This window comes from Macaca fascicularis, chromosome 1 (genome assembly GCF_037993035.2).
Source record: "Macaca fascicularis isolate 582-1 chromosome 1, T2T-MFA8v1.1".
Taxonomy (NCBI): Eukaryota; Metazoa; Chordata; class Mammalia; order Primates; family Cercopithecidae; genus Macaca; species Macaca fascicularis.
The window spans coordinates 208,239,047-208,255,232 of record NC_088375.1 but is presented as its reverse complement, the minus strand read 5'-3'; the positions used below and the strand labels follow the sequence as shown (position 1 = coordinate 208,255,232).

At 52.4% G+C, this 16,186-nt stretch overlaps 1 protein-coding gene across 1 annotated transcript; it reads left to right on the top strand.

Moving 5' to 3' along the window:
• Positions 1 to 5,779: 5,779 nt before the first annotated feature.
• Positions 5,780 to 7,074, top strand: SFN (stratifin). The gene has a single exon (XM_005544307.4). It carries the CDS (start codon positions 5,844 to 5,846, stop codon positions 6,588 to 6,590), a length of 747 nt encoding a protein of 248 aa, XP_005544364.1. The 5' UTR covers positions 5,780 to 5,843; the 3' UTR covers positions 6,591 to 7,074.
• Positions 7,075 to 16,186: the final 9,112 nt, after the last annotated feature.

Here is a 16,186-nt window from a genome sequence, read left to right as displayed (position 1 = left end):
GCATTGGCTGTCTGGTGCCGCCTTTACTTTGGGGCCCAGGGATGGGACCTGTAGTGGGCGTGCAGAACATATGGCTCCCCCTCGCTCCCAGCTTTCTTCCAACTGGCCAGTGCTGCTCTGGAGATTTAAAAGCACAACAAAGCCAGCAGGGACACAGGAAAAGTGGTTGGCATCCTTTTCACTCTGCCCCTCCAGAACTCTTGGTCTCAATTCCAGACACCACCCAGCCTTAGCCGACCTCTGGTTTCGGAAAGGTCCCAGCGCAGGCTGAGACAGAGGGTTGTTAAGTTTGGGACTGCCATACCCATGAACTGAGCCCAGCCCAGGGTAATGATCTCATGGAGCCTTCACTCTCCCCAGCTGCTGCCCCACGTCAAGATACACACATGTGCATACACGGTACTATGGGCCAAAAAATAATTACCGCTACCATTCAGCAAGGGCTTGCCGAGTCCCAGGAGGGACTCTTGCCCGCCGGAGGCAGGCAGAGAGGGCTGTGGCTAAGCCCCCATGGGCACATGAAAAAAGGCCATCCTGTCCTCTCTTTGTCCCCTCCACCTTCCCCTGCCTCAGGGGCTTGGAGGCCCCCAAATTCTTCTTCCCTACTGCCTTTCCACTCCGATCCCCAGTGAGTGCTCAGCTAAGAAAACGTTTGAGATGATAGATTCCAGTTTGAGAAGGATGATGTCACCCTTTTTACAGATGAGGGAACTGAGACTCAGGGAAGAAACAGGAGCTGCCCAAGGTCACCCAGCTGGCAAAGCAGCAAATCCCAGATCGGAACCTGATCTCTGCCCCGAGCTCTGAGCCATCTGCACTACCTAAGGAATGAATACAGCAGTGGGAGGATGAGATCTTGGAGAAACCCTAAAATTAGAGAATGTCATAGCCAGTAGAGGGCTTAGAGTTGATCTGGGCCAGGCTCCTTGTTTTACTGATGGGGAAATTGAAGCCCAGAGGCAGGAAGGGACCTGCCCAAGGCCTTACAACAGAACTGGGATGCAGTCCCACACTCTGACCTCATTCCATTCTCTTCATAAATTCCGCACTGTCTCTAGACTGGACTGGTTTAGATGTGGGATACTCTAAACAGCAGTGCCTTCAAGAGAAAAAGAATCAGAACCACGAATTACTTAAAAGTAATGTAGGCTACTCTGGGCACACTGCCTATGGGGTCGCCCTGCTCCACAAGGAGCAGTAAAGATAATAAATATAATTGAATATCCCTTCCCAAAGGCAACTAGTAAAGTGAGCCCTTGGCTAGGTAACTGCACTTTTGTTCACAACTAGCCAGTGGGAAAAGGTGCTAGAGCTTCCTCTGGCAACCTGTTTAATTTGATCATTCCAAGACGGAAACATTTCTCAGGAAGTTCTTTCTAGAATCTACCTGGCATCCCTCCCATTGCTATCAGAGCCCTGTCCTCTGTCCTCAGTGGAGGTAGACAGCAAATGGTTGCTGCCTTCATCACAACCCTTCAAAGCCTATTATTACCAGCTAAGAAGGATTGGTTGACTATGGGGCCAGAGCCCTTAAGCCTGCTGGTAGAATGGATGCTCTACAGGAGGAGGGTGGGGAGGTAGCAAGCAGGATGAGGATAGCCCCTTTGGGCTGCAACCCCAGCTCCTGTCCTGCTGACTCAGACAGCTGACTGTGGAGCTCCATGCCCTGCCAGGGCCTGCTGCCTCCTGCCCGTCTGAGCTCCTGAACTTGGGAAATGGAGGCCCGGAGGCAAAGGGAGGTACCTGAGACAGGAACTGAGTCAGGATCAACAGGCCAGAGCGGGCAGGAGGTGTCAGGCAGCCTGGCTCCCAGATGCACCCCTGAGCTCCAGCAGGGGAGGAGTAGGAATGAAGGGGCTTCCCTGCCCTTGCTCATGGCTATGCGGAGGGCGTGAACCACCACCAGGTCCCCTGGCTTCAGTGGCAGAAAGCAAATGGTCCCTCCCTGGACTCAAGCTCCAAAGTTCCTGGGCCTGCCAGGCCCTGCCTTCCAGGTTCCCAGTGTCCTGGGATCTCCAGCTTTCCCTCAGGACTTGGGGAAGCCCCGACTGGATGACTAGTACAAAGGAAGGCCCCTGAGGTTCCAGGAGCTGCTGAGGTCACAGGAATGTCCTGATCAAGCTTGACCAACCCACGGCCCGCAGGCTGCATGTGGCCCAGGACAGCTTTGAATGCAGCCCAACACAAATTAGTAAACTTTGTTAAAACATTATGAGATTTTTTTTGCACTTTTTTTTTTTTTTTAGCTCATCAGCTGTCGGTAGTGTTGGTGTATTTTATGTGTGGCCCAAGACGATTCTTCTTCCAATGTGGCCCAGGGAAGCCAAAAGATTGGACACTCCTGTCCCAGATGGAGAGGAAGGAGGCAGTGCTGAGCACATCTGGCCGTCTGGCCATTCATCCATCTGGAGAGAGAAGGCTATGGGCAAACTGCCTCCTTCTCTCCCCTGTAGACACCCAACTGGGAAGGTCTGGCCTTTGGCTAAGTCCTGGCTTGGGGTCCTTCCTCATTTCACAGAACCTAGCTCTATGTTAGTGCTTTGTGAGTATATGTGGATCATAATAAAGTTGATAGGATTTTTTCACATGACAATAATAGTTGCCATCTGGCCAGGCACGGTGGCTTATGCCTGTAATTTCAGCACTTTGAAAGGCTGAGGCGGGTGGATCACTTGAGGTCAGGAGTTCGAAACCAGCCTGGCCAACATGGTGAAACCACATCTCTACTTAAAAAAAAAAAAGAAATATATACACACACACACACACACACACACACACATGCACACACACACTAGCCAGGCGTGGTGGTGCACCCCTGTAATCCCAGTTACTCGAGAGGCTGAGGCAGGAGAATCGCTTGAACCCAGGAGATGGAGGTTGCAGTGAGCCGAGATTATGCCGCTACACTCCAGCCTGGGTGACGACCGAAACTCCATCTCGAAAAAAAGAAAAAAATAATAATAGTTTCCATCCATTCTACTGTGCTTTCCATTAACTCGTGTAATCCTCACAAGTCCCATTTTATACTTACAGGAACTGAGGCTCACAGAGCTTAAATCATTTGGCCAAGGCCACAAACAGCTATAAGATTTACATTTAGGCAGTCTGATTCCAAGGGTACTAGGCTATTCTGCATCTCATAGACAAACAATACATATTCACTTTTTTGTCGTCGTTTTGTTTTGAGACGGAGTCTCGCTCTGTCACGCAGGCTGGAGTGCAGTGGCGTGATCTCGGCTCACTGCAACCTCCGCCTCCCGGGTTCAAGCAATTCTCCTGCCTCAGCCTCCCAAGTAGCTGGGACTACAGGTGTGCGCCACCATGCCTGGCTAATTTTTTGTATTTTTAGTAGAGATGGGATTTCACCATGTTAGCCAGGATGGTCTTGATCTCCTGACCTCGTGATCCGCCTGCCTCGGCCTCCCAAAGTGCTGGGATTACAGGCGTGAGGCACCGCACCCGACCCATATTCACTATTTATAAATTAGAGAGAATAAGAAAATCAAAAAGACCAGGTGTAGTGACTCACACCTGTAATCCCAGCACTTTGGGAAGCCAAGGCAAGAGGATTGCTTGAACCCAGGAGTTTGAGACCAGCCTGGGCAACATGGTGAGACCCTGTCTCTACAAAAAATACAAAAATTAGCTGGGCGTTGTGGTGAGCACCTGTAGTCCCAGCTTCTTAGGAGGCTGAGGCAGGAGGATCACCTGAGGCCAAGGAAGTTGAGAGTGCAGTGAGCTGTGATCATACCACTGTACTTCAGCCTGGACAACAGAGTGAGACCCTATCCCAAAAAAAGAAAATAGAAAAGAAAATCAAGGGGAAGCAAAATCAGTCAGTCTCACTACCTCAAGATACCCTCTATAAGCTGGTATTTTCGTGTGGTTCCTATCGTTTTCTACGTCAGTTCTCTGAATTGAGCAAAATCTCTGGGCTGTCAAACCTGAAATCCCCTTTACTTCCTTGGAAACCCTGTAGCATTAGTCCAGACATGTCCCTACTCCTCCTTGTGGCAAAAGAGAAGAATCTCATCTTTGGTCCCCAGAGTTCTGGCCTAAGCCTCCCTCTAGGAGGGAAGATGAGTGTTCAGACACTCAGGGTACCTGGGGGAGACACAGGCCTGTGAAATTATCCTAGCTCAACTATTAGGCGGGCAGAATCCCAGTGAAAGGAGCCGTACCCGAGGCCCATCTAAGCTTTGGCTAGGGGTGGGGCAGATAAGCAGGAATCCATCCCTGTAGGCTCAATGCCAACACCCTTTGGTGAAACTCCTGATGAAACTTGAGGCCAGGGCCCCAGCAAGCAGGGAAAGAAGGTTGGCAACAGAGGTCTCCATCTGAGGACTCTGCCAGGGGTCAGAGGTGGGGTAATGGTCAAAAGGAAGGAAGTGGCTCATGCCCATAATCCCAGCAGTTTGGGAGGCTGAGGCAGGAGAATTGCTTGAGCCCAGGAGTTTGAGACCTGCCTGGGCAATGTAGTGAGATCCTGTCTCTATTTAAAAAAAAAAAAAAGGAAGGAACAGGGAAACTTCTGAGAGACAGGCTGGGGGAGTAGCTGGGATTGCTGCCCCATAAAACAGAATGGTATGTGTCACTGCCACCTCCCTTTCTCAGTCCTCTCTCTCCCCAGGTTGCTAGCGTCCCCCCTGGGGGATCAAACTGGACTGCTTCCCAGCCTCAGACAGAGAGCAGTCTGAGTCAGGCAGGAAAGTGGGACAGCCGGGGAGCTGGACCCCACCCTCTGTGAACCCCACTGGTACCTGATGGCATGTGGCTTGGAGAGGGCAAGTGACCTGGTGTGGAGGGCCAGAGGGTAAATCCTCAAACAAGTGGCAACAGGCCACCAACTTGAAAGGGAAAATTGTGTAGTGATGGGAAATGTGTCCAACAAACCTACTGGGTGACTAATTACAAAGGCTGGGCTGGAGCGTCAGAGGCTGCTTGTTAAACACTTCATTAAGTGGCACTCTGAAAGCTGCCACCTGCGCATTCTGGGAGCTCAGAGGGGACCCTGAGGGGGAGTGAGGCCTGAGGGATGGAACCATCTTCAGGTAGATTGAGAAAGAGCCTGGATCTCACTTCCAAACACAGCCTGGAGCTCATAGGTCAGAGACTTCAACGGGAGAAAAGCTAAAGGAAGCAGGGTGCAGAAAGGAGTTTCAGGGAAGTGGTGGCTATGTGACTTTGAGCAAATCTCACCCCTCTCTGAGACTTAGTGTTCCCATCTCTGTGGTCCTGTGTGTGTCACAGAGACACAGTGGGGATTAAATTCGATGGTGAATATGAAAGTGCTTGGGAAACTCTATGGCCCTACCTAAACATAAGTTATCCTCACCTGAATCAAGGGGAGAAGTTACCTGGCAGGATTGGGAACCCCATCCTCCTGAACCTTTATGGGCTCTGTCGAGGCAGAAGCAGCCAGGGGCTAAAGCCGCCCTTAGCCTCTGTAAGGACGCTGTGAAGGAGGATCTGATTTGAGAAGCCAGGCAGTTTCCTGATGTGAGCAGCCATATGATGCCAGCCCCGAACAAGAGGGGGCAGCCTAGAGCCTGGAAAGGTGCCTGTGCAGGTGGGGCCCACGCCCAGATTTCTTCTGCTGACTGTTCTGATGACTCACCCCCACATCCCAGCCTTTTTACCTTGACTGCAGAGCCGGAAAGGGTGTGGGGAGGAGAGGAGAGGGAGGCAGGTCTTGGGCCCTGGTCCCGCCCCCTGCTCCTCCCCACCCTTCTCTGGGCCTGGCCACCCAGCCAAAAGGCAGGCCAAGAGCAGGAGAGGCACAGAGTCCGGCATTGGTCCCAGGCAGCAGTTAGCCCGCCGCCCGCCTGTGTGTCCCCAGAGCCATGGAGAGAGCCAGTCTGATCCAGAAGGCCAAGCTGGCAGAGCAGGCCGAACGTTATGAGGACATGGCAGCCTTCATGAAGGGCGCCGTGGAGAAAGGTGAGGAGCTCTCCTGCGAAGAGCGAAACCTGCTCTCAGTAGCCTACAAGAATGTGGTGGGCGGCCAGAGGGCTGCCTGGAGGGTCCTGTCCAGTATTGAGCAGAAAAGCAATGAGGAGGGCTCGGAGGAGAAGGGCCCCGAGGTGCGTGAGTACCGGGAGAAGGTGGAGACTGAGCTCCGGGGCGTGTGCGACACCGTGCTGGGCCTGCTGGACAGCCATCTCATCAAGGAGGCTGGGGACGCGGAGAGCAGGGTCTTCTACCTGAAGATGAAGGGCGACTACTACCGCTACTTGGCCGAGGTGGCCACTGGTGACGACAAGAAGCGCATCATCGACTCAGCCCGGTCAGCCTACCAGGAGGCCATGGACATCAGCAAGAAGGAGATGCCGCCCACCAATCCCATCCGCCTGGGCCTGGCCCTGAACTTTTCCGTCTTCCACTACGAGATCGCCAACAGCCCCGAGGAGGCCATCTCGCTGGCCAAGACCACTTTCGATGAGGCCATGGCTGATCTGCACACCCTCAGCGAGGACTCCTACAAAGACAGCACCCTCATCATGCAGCTGCTGCGAGACAACCTGACGCTGTGGACGGCCGACAACGCCGGGGAAGAGGGGGGCGAGGCTCCCCAGGAGCCCCAGAGCTGAGTGTTGCCCACCACCGCCCCACCCTGCCCTGCCCCCTTCAGTCCCCCACCCTGCCGAGAGGACTAATATGGGGTGGGAGGCCCCACCCTTCTCCCCCAGGCGCTGTTCTTACTCCAAACGGCTCCGTGGAGAGGGACTGGCAGAGCTGAGGCCACCTGGGGCTGGGGATCCCACTCTTCTTGCAGCTGTTGAGCGCACCTAACCACTGGTCATGACCCCAGCCCTGCTCTCCGCACCGCTTCCTCCCGACCCCAGGACCAGGCTACTTCTCCCCTCCCTCTTGCCTCACTCCTGCCCCTGCTGCCTCTGGTCGTAGGAATTGAGGAATGTCCCGCCTTGTGGCTGAGAACTGGACAGTGGCAGGGGCCGGAGATGGGTGTGTGTGTGTGTGCGCGCGCGCGCCAGTGCAAGACCGACATTGAAGGAAAGCATGTCTGCTGGGTGTGACCATGTTTCCTCTCAATAAAGTTCCCCTGTGACACTCCTCCTGTCTCTTTCCAGTTCTTGGCGATGGGTTGGGAGTGGAACTGGAATCTGATTTAGAGATCCTGACTTTCGACCTCTGAGTTAGGGCCCTGACCTCCCTGGGTGGCTCAGTGACCTGCACGCAAGACTTTGAGTCCAGGTGAGGCCGGGGTCCGGCTGTCTCCATCAGGGCGGCCCCAGTCAAACTGGATGGGACCGGGAGGGTCAGGTGAACCCACAGGAGGCGCCGAGCCTCCTCTGCAGGGCCGAGGGGAGGTGAGTGGGAGCCGCAGCGCGGGAGGCTGACGAGCTCAGGTGGAGCGGGACAGGAAATAGTGAAGTCTCCGGCATGAGATCTAAGGACAGCGCTGCAGTAGTGAGCGGCACTGAGCACCCGATTTACAGGCGGGTCACAGTCTCATCAAGGGCTCAGATCTCAGCGGAGGGAAGTACGATTTGAGGCAGGGGTGCAGTGCCGCCATAAAAGCCCAGATCTTAGGAGAGGGTCACGTCCCAAAGAGTTCGGAAATGGAGACAAAAGGAAACGGGCTGGTGGGGAGGAAGGACGAGCTGGGTGGGAATGGCCGCTGGGAGCATTGCCTGCCGAGCCAGCCGCCTCCGCTCTCTGCAGCCAGCAACACGCCGGAACCTGCGGCCGCATTGCTCGGTCTCGCCTTCACAGCCAGGACTGGAGGCGGGGCCCGAGGCTCTGCCACCCAATCACAGGAGGGAGCTGCCCCAGGGTACCACCCCGGGGGACCCGACGAGCCAATGGGAAACTGAGCGGCGGACCGCGCGCGGCGAGTTTCCCGCCGCCCGCCAGGCCTGGCGGACGCCACAACTAGCTGACTGACTGAGCGGCGCCCCCGCCGCCTGCTGAGCGCCGAGGGGCGGCGCTTTCCCGGTTTCACTCAGACAAGTTGTCACCCGTCTGGCCCGAGAGCTGGGAACCCTCTAGAGCAGCGGGACGAGGCAGGATAGCAAAATGCAGTGCCCGCCCGTTGAGTCATCAGCTCACCCAGCTGGGCCTGGGCCGGGCTGGCGGCGGGGTCGGCTGGAAAAAGGCCGCCAAGATGCCCCCACCACACTCCGGAGTCCAGGCAGCCCTGGACCTGTCGCCGAGAGGCTTGGATTGTGTCCCTGGCTGGCTGGCTGTGCGACCTTGGAAAAGCCGTTGTACATCCCTGGGCCTCAGTTTCCCTCTTGTATCATAAGGGACTTGGACTAAAGGCTAACACAAGAGTGAACATTTGCGGTTTTGGCCTGGCGCAGTGGCTCACGCCTGTAATCCCAGCACTTTGGGAGGCCGAGGTGGGCGGATCACGAGGTCAGGAGATCGAGACCATCCAGGCTAAAACAGTGAAACCCCGTCTCTACTAAAAATACAAAAAATTAGCCGGGCGTGGTGGCGGGCGCCTGTAGTCCCAGCTACTCGGGAGGCTGAGACAGAAGAATGGCGTGAACCCGGGAGGCGGAGCTTGCAGTGAGCCGAGATCGTGCCTGCAGTCCAGCCTGGGCAACAGAGTGAGACTCTGTCCCCCCCACCCCCCACCCCCCCAAAAAAGAAAGAGAAATTTGCGGTTTTGGACTCAGACGGCCTGGGTTTGACTCCCAGCCTGCCTTGACCAAGGCTCTTAATCTTGCTTATCTTTGTGTCCTCATTTATAAACAGGGGAACTGAAAAGCAGTACCTTCCTTTTATAGTTGCTGTAAAGTAACCCACAGGAACAGGCTCAACAAATTTAGTTTTTTTCTTTTTCTTTTTTTTTTTTTTTAGACAGAGTCTTGCTCTGTTGCCCAGGCTGGAGTGCAGTGGCACGATCTCGGCTCACTGCAAGCTCCGCCTCCTGGGCTCACGCCGTTCTCCTGTCTCAGCCTCCCGAGTAGCTGGGACGACAGGCGCCCGCCACCACGCCCGGCTAATTTTTTGTATTTTTAGTAGAGACGGGGTTTCACCGTGTTAGTCAGATGGTCTCGAACTCCTGACCTCAGGTGATCCGCCTGTCTCGGCCTCCCAAAGTGCTGGGATTACAGGAGTGAGCACCACTCCAGGCCATTTTTTTTTTTTTTTCTTCTTGAGACAGGGTCGGGTTCCCTCACCCGGGTGCGACAGTGGCGTGATCTCAGCTAGAGCTTCTGGTCTTAAGTGATCCTCCAGCCTCAGCCTCCTAGTAGCTGGGACTACAGGGGACTGCCACCACACCTAGCTAATTTTTTATTATTTTATTTTATTTTTTGAGACGTTGTCTCGCTCTGTCACCCAGGCTGGAGTGCAGTGGCGCGATCTCGGCTCGCTGCAAGCTCCGCCTCCCGGGTTCACGCCATTCTCCTGCCTCAGCCTCCTGAGTAGCTGGGACTACAGGCGTCTGCCACGACGCCCGGCTAATTTTTTGTATATTTAGTAGAGACGGGGTTTCACCGTGTTAGCCAGGTTGGTCTCGATCTCCTGACCTCGTGATCCACCCACCTCAGCCTCCCAAAGTACTGGGATTACAGGCGTGAGCCACCCCGCCTGGCCTTATTATTTCTTTTTTTAGACAGAGTCTCGCTCTGTTGCCCAGGCTAGAGTGCAGTGGTACAATCTTGGCTCACTGCAACCTCCGCGTTCAGGGTTCAAGCGATTCTCCTGCCTCAGCCTCCTTAGCAGCTGGGATTACAGGCATGCACCAGCATGCCCAGCTAATTTTTTGTATTTTTAGTAGAGACGGGGTTTCACCATGTTGATGAGGCTGGTCTCGAACTCCTGACCTTGTGATCCACCCACCTCGGCCTCCCAAAATGCTGGGATTACAGGCATCAGCCACCACGCCTGGCCTATTTTTTATTTTTTTTTATTTTTTATTTTTGAGACAGGGTCTGGCTCTGTCACCCCAGGCTGACAGTGGTGCGATCTCAGCTCACGGCAACCTCGAGCTTTTGGTCTCAAGCGATCCTCCCACCTCAGCCTTCTGGTAGGTGGGACTACAGGTGCCTGCCACTGCACCCAGCTAATTTTTTGTTTTATTTTTAGTAGAGACAAGGTTTCACCATGTTGGCCAGGCTGGTCTCAAACTCCTGGGCTCAAGCGATCCTCCTGCCTTGGCCCCAAAGTGCTAGGGTTACAGGCTTGTGCCACCTCACCCAGCCTCAAATGTCAGCTATTAAGGAATCCTTCCAGCTTCAGTAAGTCTAGGATTTGGCCAGCATTTTTATGCCCAAAGCAGCATAATGAGGCAGGCCCAGTCCTGAGGAGCAGCCTTATTGCCAAAGCTGACCTGCATGCCTGCTGAGCCCCTGATAATGCTGCCCTCACATCAGGTGGTCACTCTTCCACCTGGCAAGATACAGCTGAGCCCAGGGTCCAAGCTTGGCTATACCTATGGGACTCAAAACTGAAGAGCTTTGTCAGAATTCCTGCTTCTACAGAGGAAGCTGGCAGGACCACTCTGATGGGCTTTGTCAGAATTCCTGCTTCTACAGGGGAAGCCGGCAGGACCACTCTGATGCCTTCTGGGTCCCCTGTTTTCTCCCTTCCTTTCCTAGAGGTGTGTCAGATTTCAAGGCTCCAAACCAGGGACTCTAGGCAGGGCAAATAACTCCACTCAGCTCTAGAGGTGACCTGATTTCTCTCACCAGACAGGTCTGGTGACTCTCTCTTAATGGGCAAGTCCTGGGAAAGGAACTTCTTTCTTTTCTCTCAGCCTCTGACTTTTGTCTGTTAGCTCTGGACCACTCGTGGTTGCCCCATATGGGGAGAAGTAAGCTGCCCTAAGGTAGTGTGTCGGTGCTGAAGTATTTTAAACCAGATGCTGTGCATTGGAATATCTCTAAATCAGATGCTTACTAGGGCTAAATGTGAGCTGGCTTAGGCACCAGCTTCTTTTATTTTCTTTATTTTCTTTTTTTCTCTCTCTCTCCTTCTTTTTTTTTCTTTTTTTTTTTTTGAGACGGAGTCTCACTCTGTCGCCCAGGCTGGAGTGCAGTGGCTGGATCTCGGCTCACTGCAAGCTCCGCCTCCCGGGTTTACGCCATTCTCCTGCCTCAGCCTCCCGAGTAGCTGGGACTACAGGCGCCCGCCACCTCGCCCGGCTAGTTTTTTGTATTTTTTTAGTAGAGACGGGGTTTCACCGTGTTAGCCAGGATGGTCTCAATCTCCTGACCTCGTGATCCGCCCGTCTTGGCCTCCCAAAGTGCTGGGATTACAGGCTTGAGCCACTGCGCCCAGCCCTTTTCTTTTCTCTCTCTTTTTTTTTTTTTCACTTGGTCACCCAGGCTGAAGTGCAGTGCCACGATCTCGGCTCACTGCAGCCTTGACCTCCCAGGTTCAAGCTATCATCCCACCTCAGCCCCTCAAGTAGCTGGGACTACAGGTGTGCACCACCATGCTCAGCTAATTTTTGTAGAGACAGACTTTCACTATGTTGCCCAGGTGGGTCTTGAACTCCTCAGCTCAAGCAATCCACCCATCTCAGCCTCCCAAACTGCTGAGATTATAGGCGTGAGCCACCACGTCCAGGCTCTTTTCATTTTTAATGTTTCAATGCTTAATGTCCAGGCTCTTTTCATTTTTAATGTTTTTATGGGTACATAATAGTTGCACATATTGGGCACCAGGTTCTGACCACAAGGATCCTAAACCTTTTTGTCCATGACTTTTTTTTTTAATCTCTTGGTGAACATTTCTTGCCATCTTTTCCTGGCCTACATTTGATATTTGAACAATTTCAAGGCCAGGCACAGTGGCTCATGCCTGTAATCTCAGCAATTTGGAGGGCGAGGCAGACAGATCACTTGAGGCCTGAAGTTTGAGACCAGCCTGGCCAACATGGCGAAACCCCATCTCTACTAAAAATACAAAAATTAGCATGCGCCTATAGTCCCATCTACTTGGGAGGCTGAGGCGGGAGAATCGCTTGAACATGGGAGGCAGAGGTTGCGAGCCAAGATTGTGCCACTGCCACTCCAGCCTGGGTGACAGAGTGAGACTCTCTCTCAAAAAAAAAAAAAGGGTGGGCGCAGTGGTTCACACCTGTAATCCCAGCACTTTGGGAAGCTGAGGCGGGTGGATCACCTGAGGTCAGGAGTTTGAGACCAGCCTGGCCAACATGGTGAAACCCCGTCTCTACTAAAAATACAAAATTAGCTGGGCATGGTGGTGGGCGCCTGTAATCCCAGCTACTTGGGAGACTGAGGCAGGAGAATTGCTTGAACCCGGGAGGCGGAGGTTGTGGTGAGCTGAGATCATGCCACTGCACTCTAGCCTGGGCAACAGAGTAAGACTCTGACTGCAAAAAAAAAAAAAAAAAAAAAAAATTCAGACCCACTGCTAATGGGTACAGAGTTTCTTTTTCTTTTCTTTTCTTTTTCTTTTTTTTTTTTTGAGAAGGAGTCTCACTCTGTTGCCAGGCTGGAGTGCAGTGGTACCATCTCGGCTCACCACAACTCTGCCTCTTGGGTTCAAGAGATTCTCCTGCCTCAGCCTCCCAAGTAGCTGGGATTATAGGCACATGCCAACACGCCCGGCTAATTTTTGTATTTTTCAGTAAAGACAGAGTTTCAACATGTTGGCCAGGCTGGTCTCAATCTCTTGACCTCGTGATCCGCCCGCCTCATTCTCCCAAAGTGTTGGGATTACATGTGTGAGCCACCGCGCCCAGCCCAGAGTTTCTTTTGGGGTAATGAAATGTTCTAGATTTAAATAGTTGCACAGCTTTGTGAATATACTAAAAACCACTGAATTTTACACTTTAAAAAGGTGAACTTTATGGTACATGAATTATATCTTAATTTAAAAATCTGTCCCAGAAGAAAAAGCAGGTAAGAATGCCAAGTTCCACTGGAAATTTCTTGGTGACCTCCCCTTCCCATTGTCCCCTCCACTTGATCATGTTCTTTTTAACCTTTTCCAAATTTCAAAGCCCATCTCTAGGTCACAACTAGGTTAGCCACTCCCTTTTTTTTTTTTTTTTTTTGAGACAGAGTCTCGCTCTGTCGCCTAGGCTGGAGTGCAGTGGCACGATCTAGGCTCACTGCAAGCTCCGCCTTCTGGGCTCACACCATTCTCCTGCCTCAGCCTCCCGAGTAGCTGGGACTACAGGCGCCCGCCACCATGTCCAGCTAATTTTTTGTATTTTTAGTAGAGACGGGGTTTCACCATGTTAGCCAGGATGGTCTCGATATCCTGACCTTGTGATCCGCCCGCCGCAGCCTCCCAAAGTGCTGGGATTATAGGTGAGAGCCACCGCACCCAGCCAGCCACTCTCTTTAACACATGTACAGAGCTTTGGATATGCTGTTTTACCAACACTTTCCATGTATGTAGGTACATGTGTTCAGTTCTGATTTCATATGTACTTAATCCTACCTCTGGGTTTGCAGCTATCCTGGATTTATCATCTCCTCAGAGAGCTCCTGGATAATGGTACCTTTGTCCCATTATTCCTCCTTTCTTCCCACAGTGACTCCCGCAGGGTTCCGTATACTGGAAAGTGCTCAAAACTTGGATATATTTATTATTTTTATTTTTGAGACAGGGTCTCCCTCTGTTAACCAGGCTGGAGTGCAATGGCATGATCATACCTCACTGCAGCCTTGAACTGTGCTCAAGCAATCCTCTGGCCTCAGGTTTCTGAGTAGCTAGGACTACAGATGTGTGCCATTGTGCCTGACTAATATTTTGTTTTGTTTTTTGAGACGGAGTTTTGCTCTTGTTGCCCAGGCTGGAGTGCAATGGCATGATCTTGGCTCATCACAGCCTTCACCTCCCAGGTTCAAGCAATTTTCCTGCCTCAGCCTCCCAGGTAGCTGGGATTACAGGCATGCACCACCATGCCTGGCTGATTTTGTACTTTTAGTAGAGATGGGGTATCTCCATATTGGTCAGGCTGGTCTCGAACTCCCGACCTCAGGTGATCTGCCTGCCTTGGCCTCCCAAAGTGCTGGGATTACAGGCATGAGCCACCGCGCCCAGCCATGCCTGGCTAACTTTTAAAAAAAAAATTGGGGGCTGGGTGCGGTGACTCACGCCTGTAATCCCAGCACTTTGGGAGGCCGAGGTGGGTGGATCACGAGGTCAGGAGATCAAGACCACCCTGGCTAACACAGTGAAACCCCGTCTCTACTAAAAATACAAAAAATTAGCCTGGCGTGGTGGCGGGTGCCTGTAGTCCCAGCTACCCGGGAGGCTGAGACAGGAGAATGGCTTGAACCTGGGAGGCGGAGCTTGCAGTGAGCTGAGATCACGACACTGCACTGCAGCCTGGGCGACAGAACGAGACTCCGTCTCAAAAAAAAAATACAAAAAATTAGCCGGGCGTGGAACCTGGGAGGTGGAGCTTGCAGTGAGTTGAGAACGCGGCCACTGCACTCCAGCCTGGGCGACAGAGCGAAACTCCGTCTAAAAAAGAAAAAATTTGTAGAGACAGGGTATTGCTATATTGTCCAAGTTGGTCTTGAACTCCTGGCCTCAGGTGATTCTCCAGCCTCAGCCTCCTAAAGTGTTGGGATTACAGGTGTGAGCCACTGCACCTGGCCAGAACTTGGGTTTAAAACTACCCTTCCGGCCGGGCACGGTGGCTCAAGCCTGTAATCCCAGCACTTTGGGAGGCTGAGACAGGCGGATCACAAGGTCAGGAGATTGAGACCATCCTGGCTAACACGGTGAAACCTCGTCTCTACTAAAAATACAAAAATTAGCCAGGCGTGACAGTATGTGCCTGTAGTCTCAGCTACTCGGGAGGCTGAGGCAGGAGAATGGCATAAACCCGGGAGGCGGAGCTTGCAGTGAGCTGAGATCCGGCCAATGCACTCCAGCCTGGGCGACAGAGCAAGACTCCGTCTCAAAAAAATAAAATAAAATAAAATAAAATAAAACTACCCTTCCAAATGCCTGGTAACCAGGATTAGTTCCAGACCATTATGGAAATGGAAATACAGCTAGTCCTGGGATGAGGAAGGGCTGTCCAGAGACTGGGGCTCACACAGATTCAAGGGATCTCAGCCTTATCTTTTCTATATTGCCAGATTATCCCCAAGAAAATGGAGGCCCAGCACTTGCAAATACCTTCTCCTCCGAAGAATTTGAATGGTATGGAGAAAATCTGCAACCTAAAATGACCTACTAAAGTTATCTACTCTTCCCTCTGTTATGCATAGTTACTTCAGAAGGTCAAATCCAAATGGCTCTGTAGAATCCACAGGAGTAGGTGATGGAGGCCAACACTGCCTTCTCAAAACCAGCCAGGCACCCCAGCAAGGCCAAGGCCACTGTGGCTCCTTCCAGAAAAAGCAAGGTACTCTTCCCTGCCTCCATCTCCCTCGATCCTTCCAGAAAAAGCAAGGTACTCTTCCCTGCCTCCATCTCCCTCTCTCTCTCTCTCTCTGACACACACACACACACACACACACATACACACACACCCCCACCCAGATGTCCAGAGGCTTGCATCAAGGCTTGCTTTTCTGACCAACAGTGTCCCATTTCTGCTTCTTCCTAGAGAACAGAGTACAGTAGCAGCCCCAGCAGGCATGACAAGTGTGTGCCAGGTAGTTTCCTACCTTAATCCTCACAGTAATACATGTTATTACATTTGTTTTGCAAATAAAAAGACTGAAGCTCAGAGCAGCTAAATAACCTAATAACCAAGGTTGTACAACTACTCACGTGCTGAGGAGTGGAAACAGGGTCTGACTCCAAGCCCCATGATTTTCTTTTCTTTTTTTTTTTTTTTTTATGAGACGGAGTCTGGCTCTGTTGCCCAGGCTGGAGTGCAGTGGCATGATCTCGGCTCACTGCAACCTCTGCCTCCTGGGTTCAAGCAATTCTCTTGCGTCACCCTCCCGAGTAGCTGGGACTACAGGCACATACCGTCATGCCTGGCTAATTTTTTGTATTTTAGTAGAGATGGATTTTCACCATGTTGCCCTGGCTAGTCTCGAACTCCTGAGCTCAAGCAACTTGCCTACCTTGGACTCCCAAAGTGCTAGGATTAGAGGTGTGAGCCACCACGCCCGGCCCAAGTCCCATTATTATTATTATCATTATTATTATTATTATCTTTTTTTTTCAAATGGAGTCTTGCTCTGTCACCCAGGCTGGAGTTCAGTGGTGCCATCTCAGCTCACTGCAACCTCTGCCTCCTGGGTTTAAGTGA

Coding starts and splice junctions, on each gene's coding strand:
- SFN (XM_005544307.4), top strand. CDS start 5,844: ATGGAGAGAGCCAGTCTGATCCAGAAGGCCAAGCTGGCAGAGCAGGCC.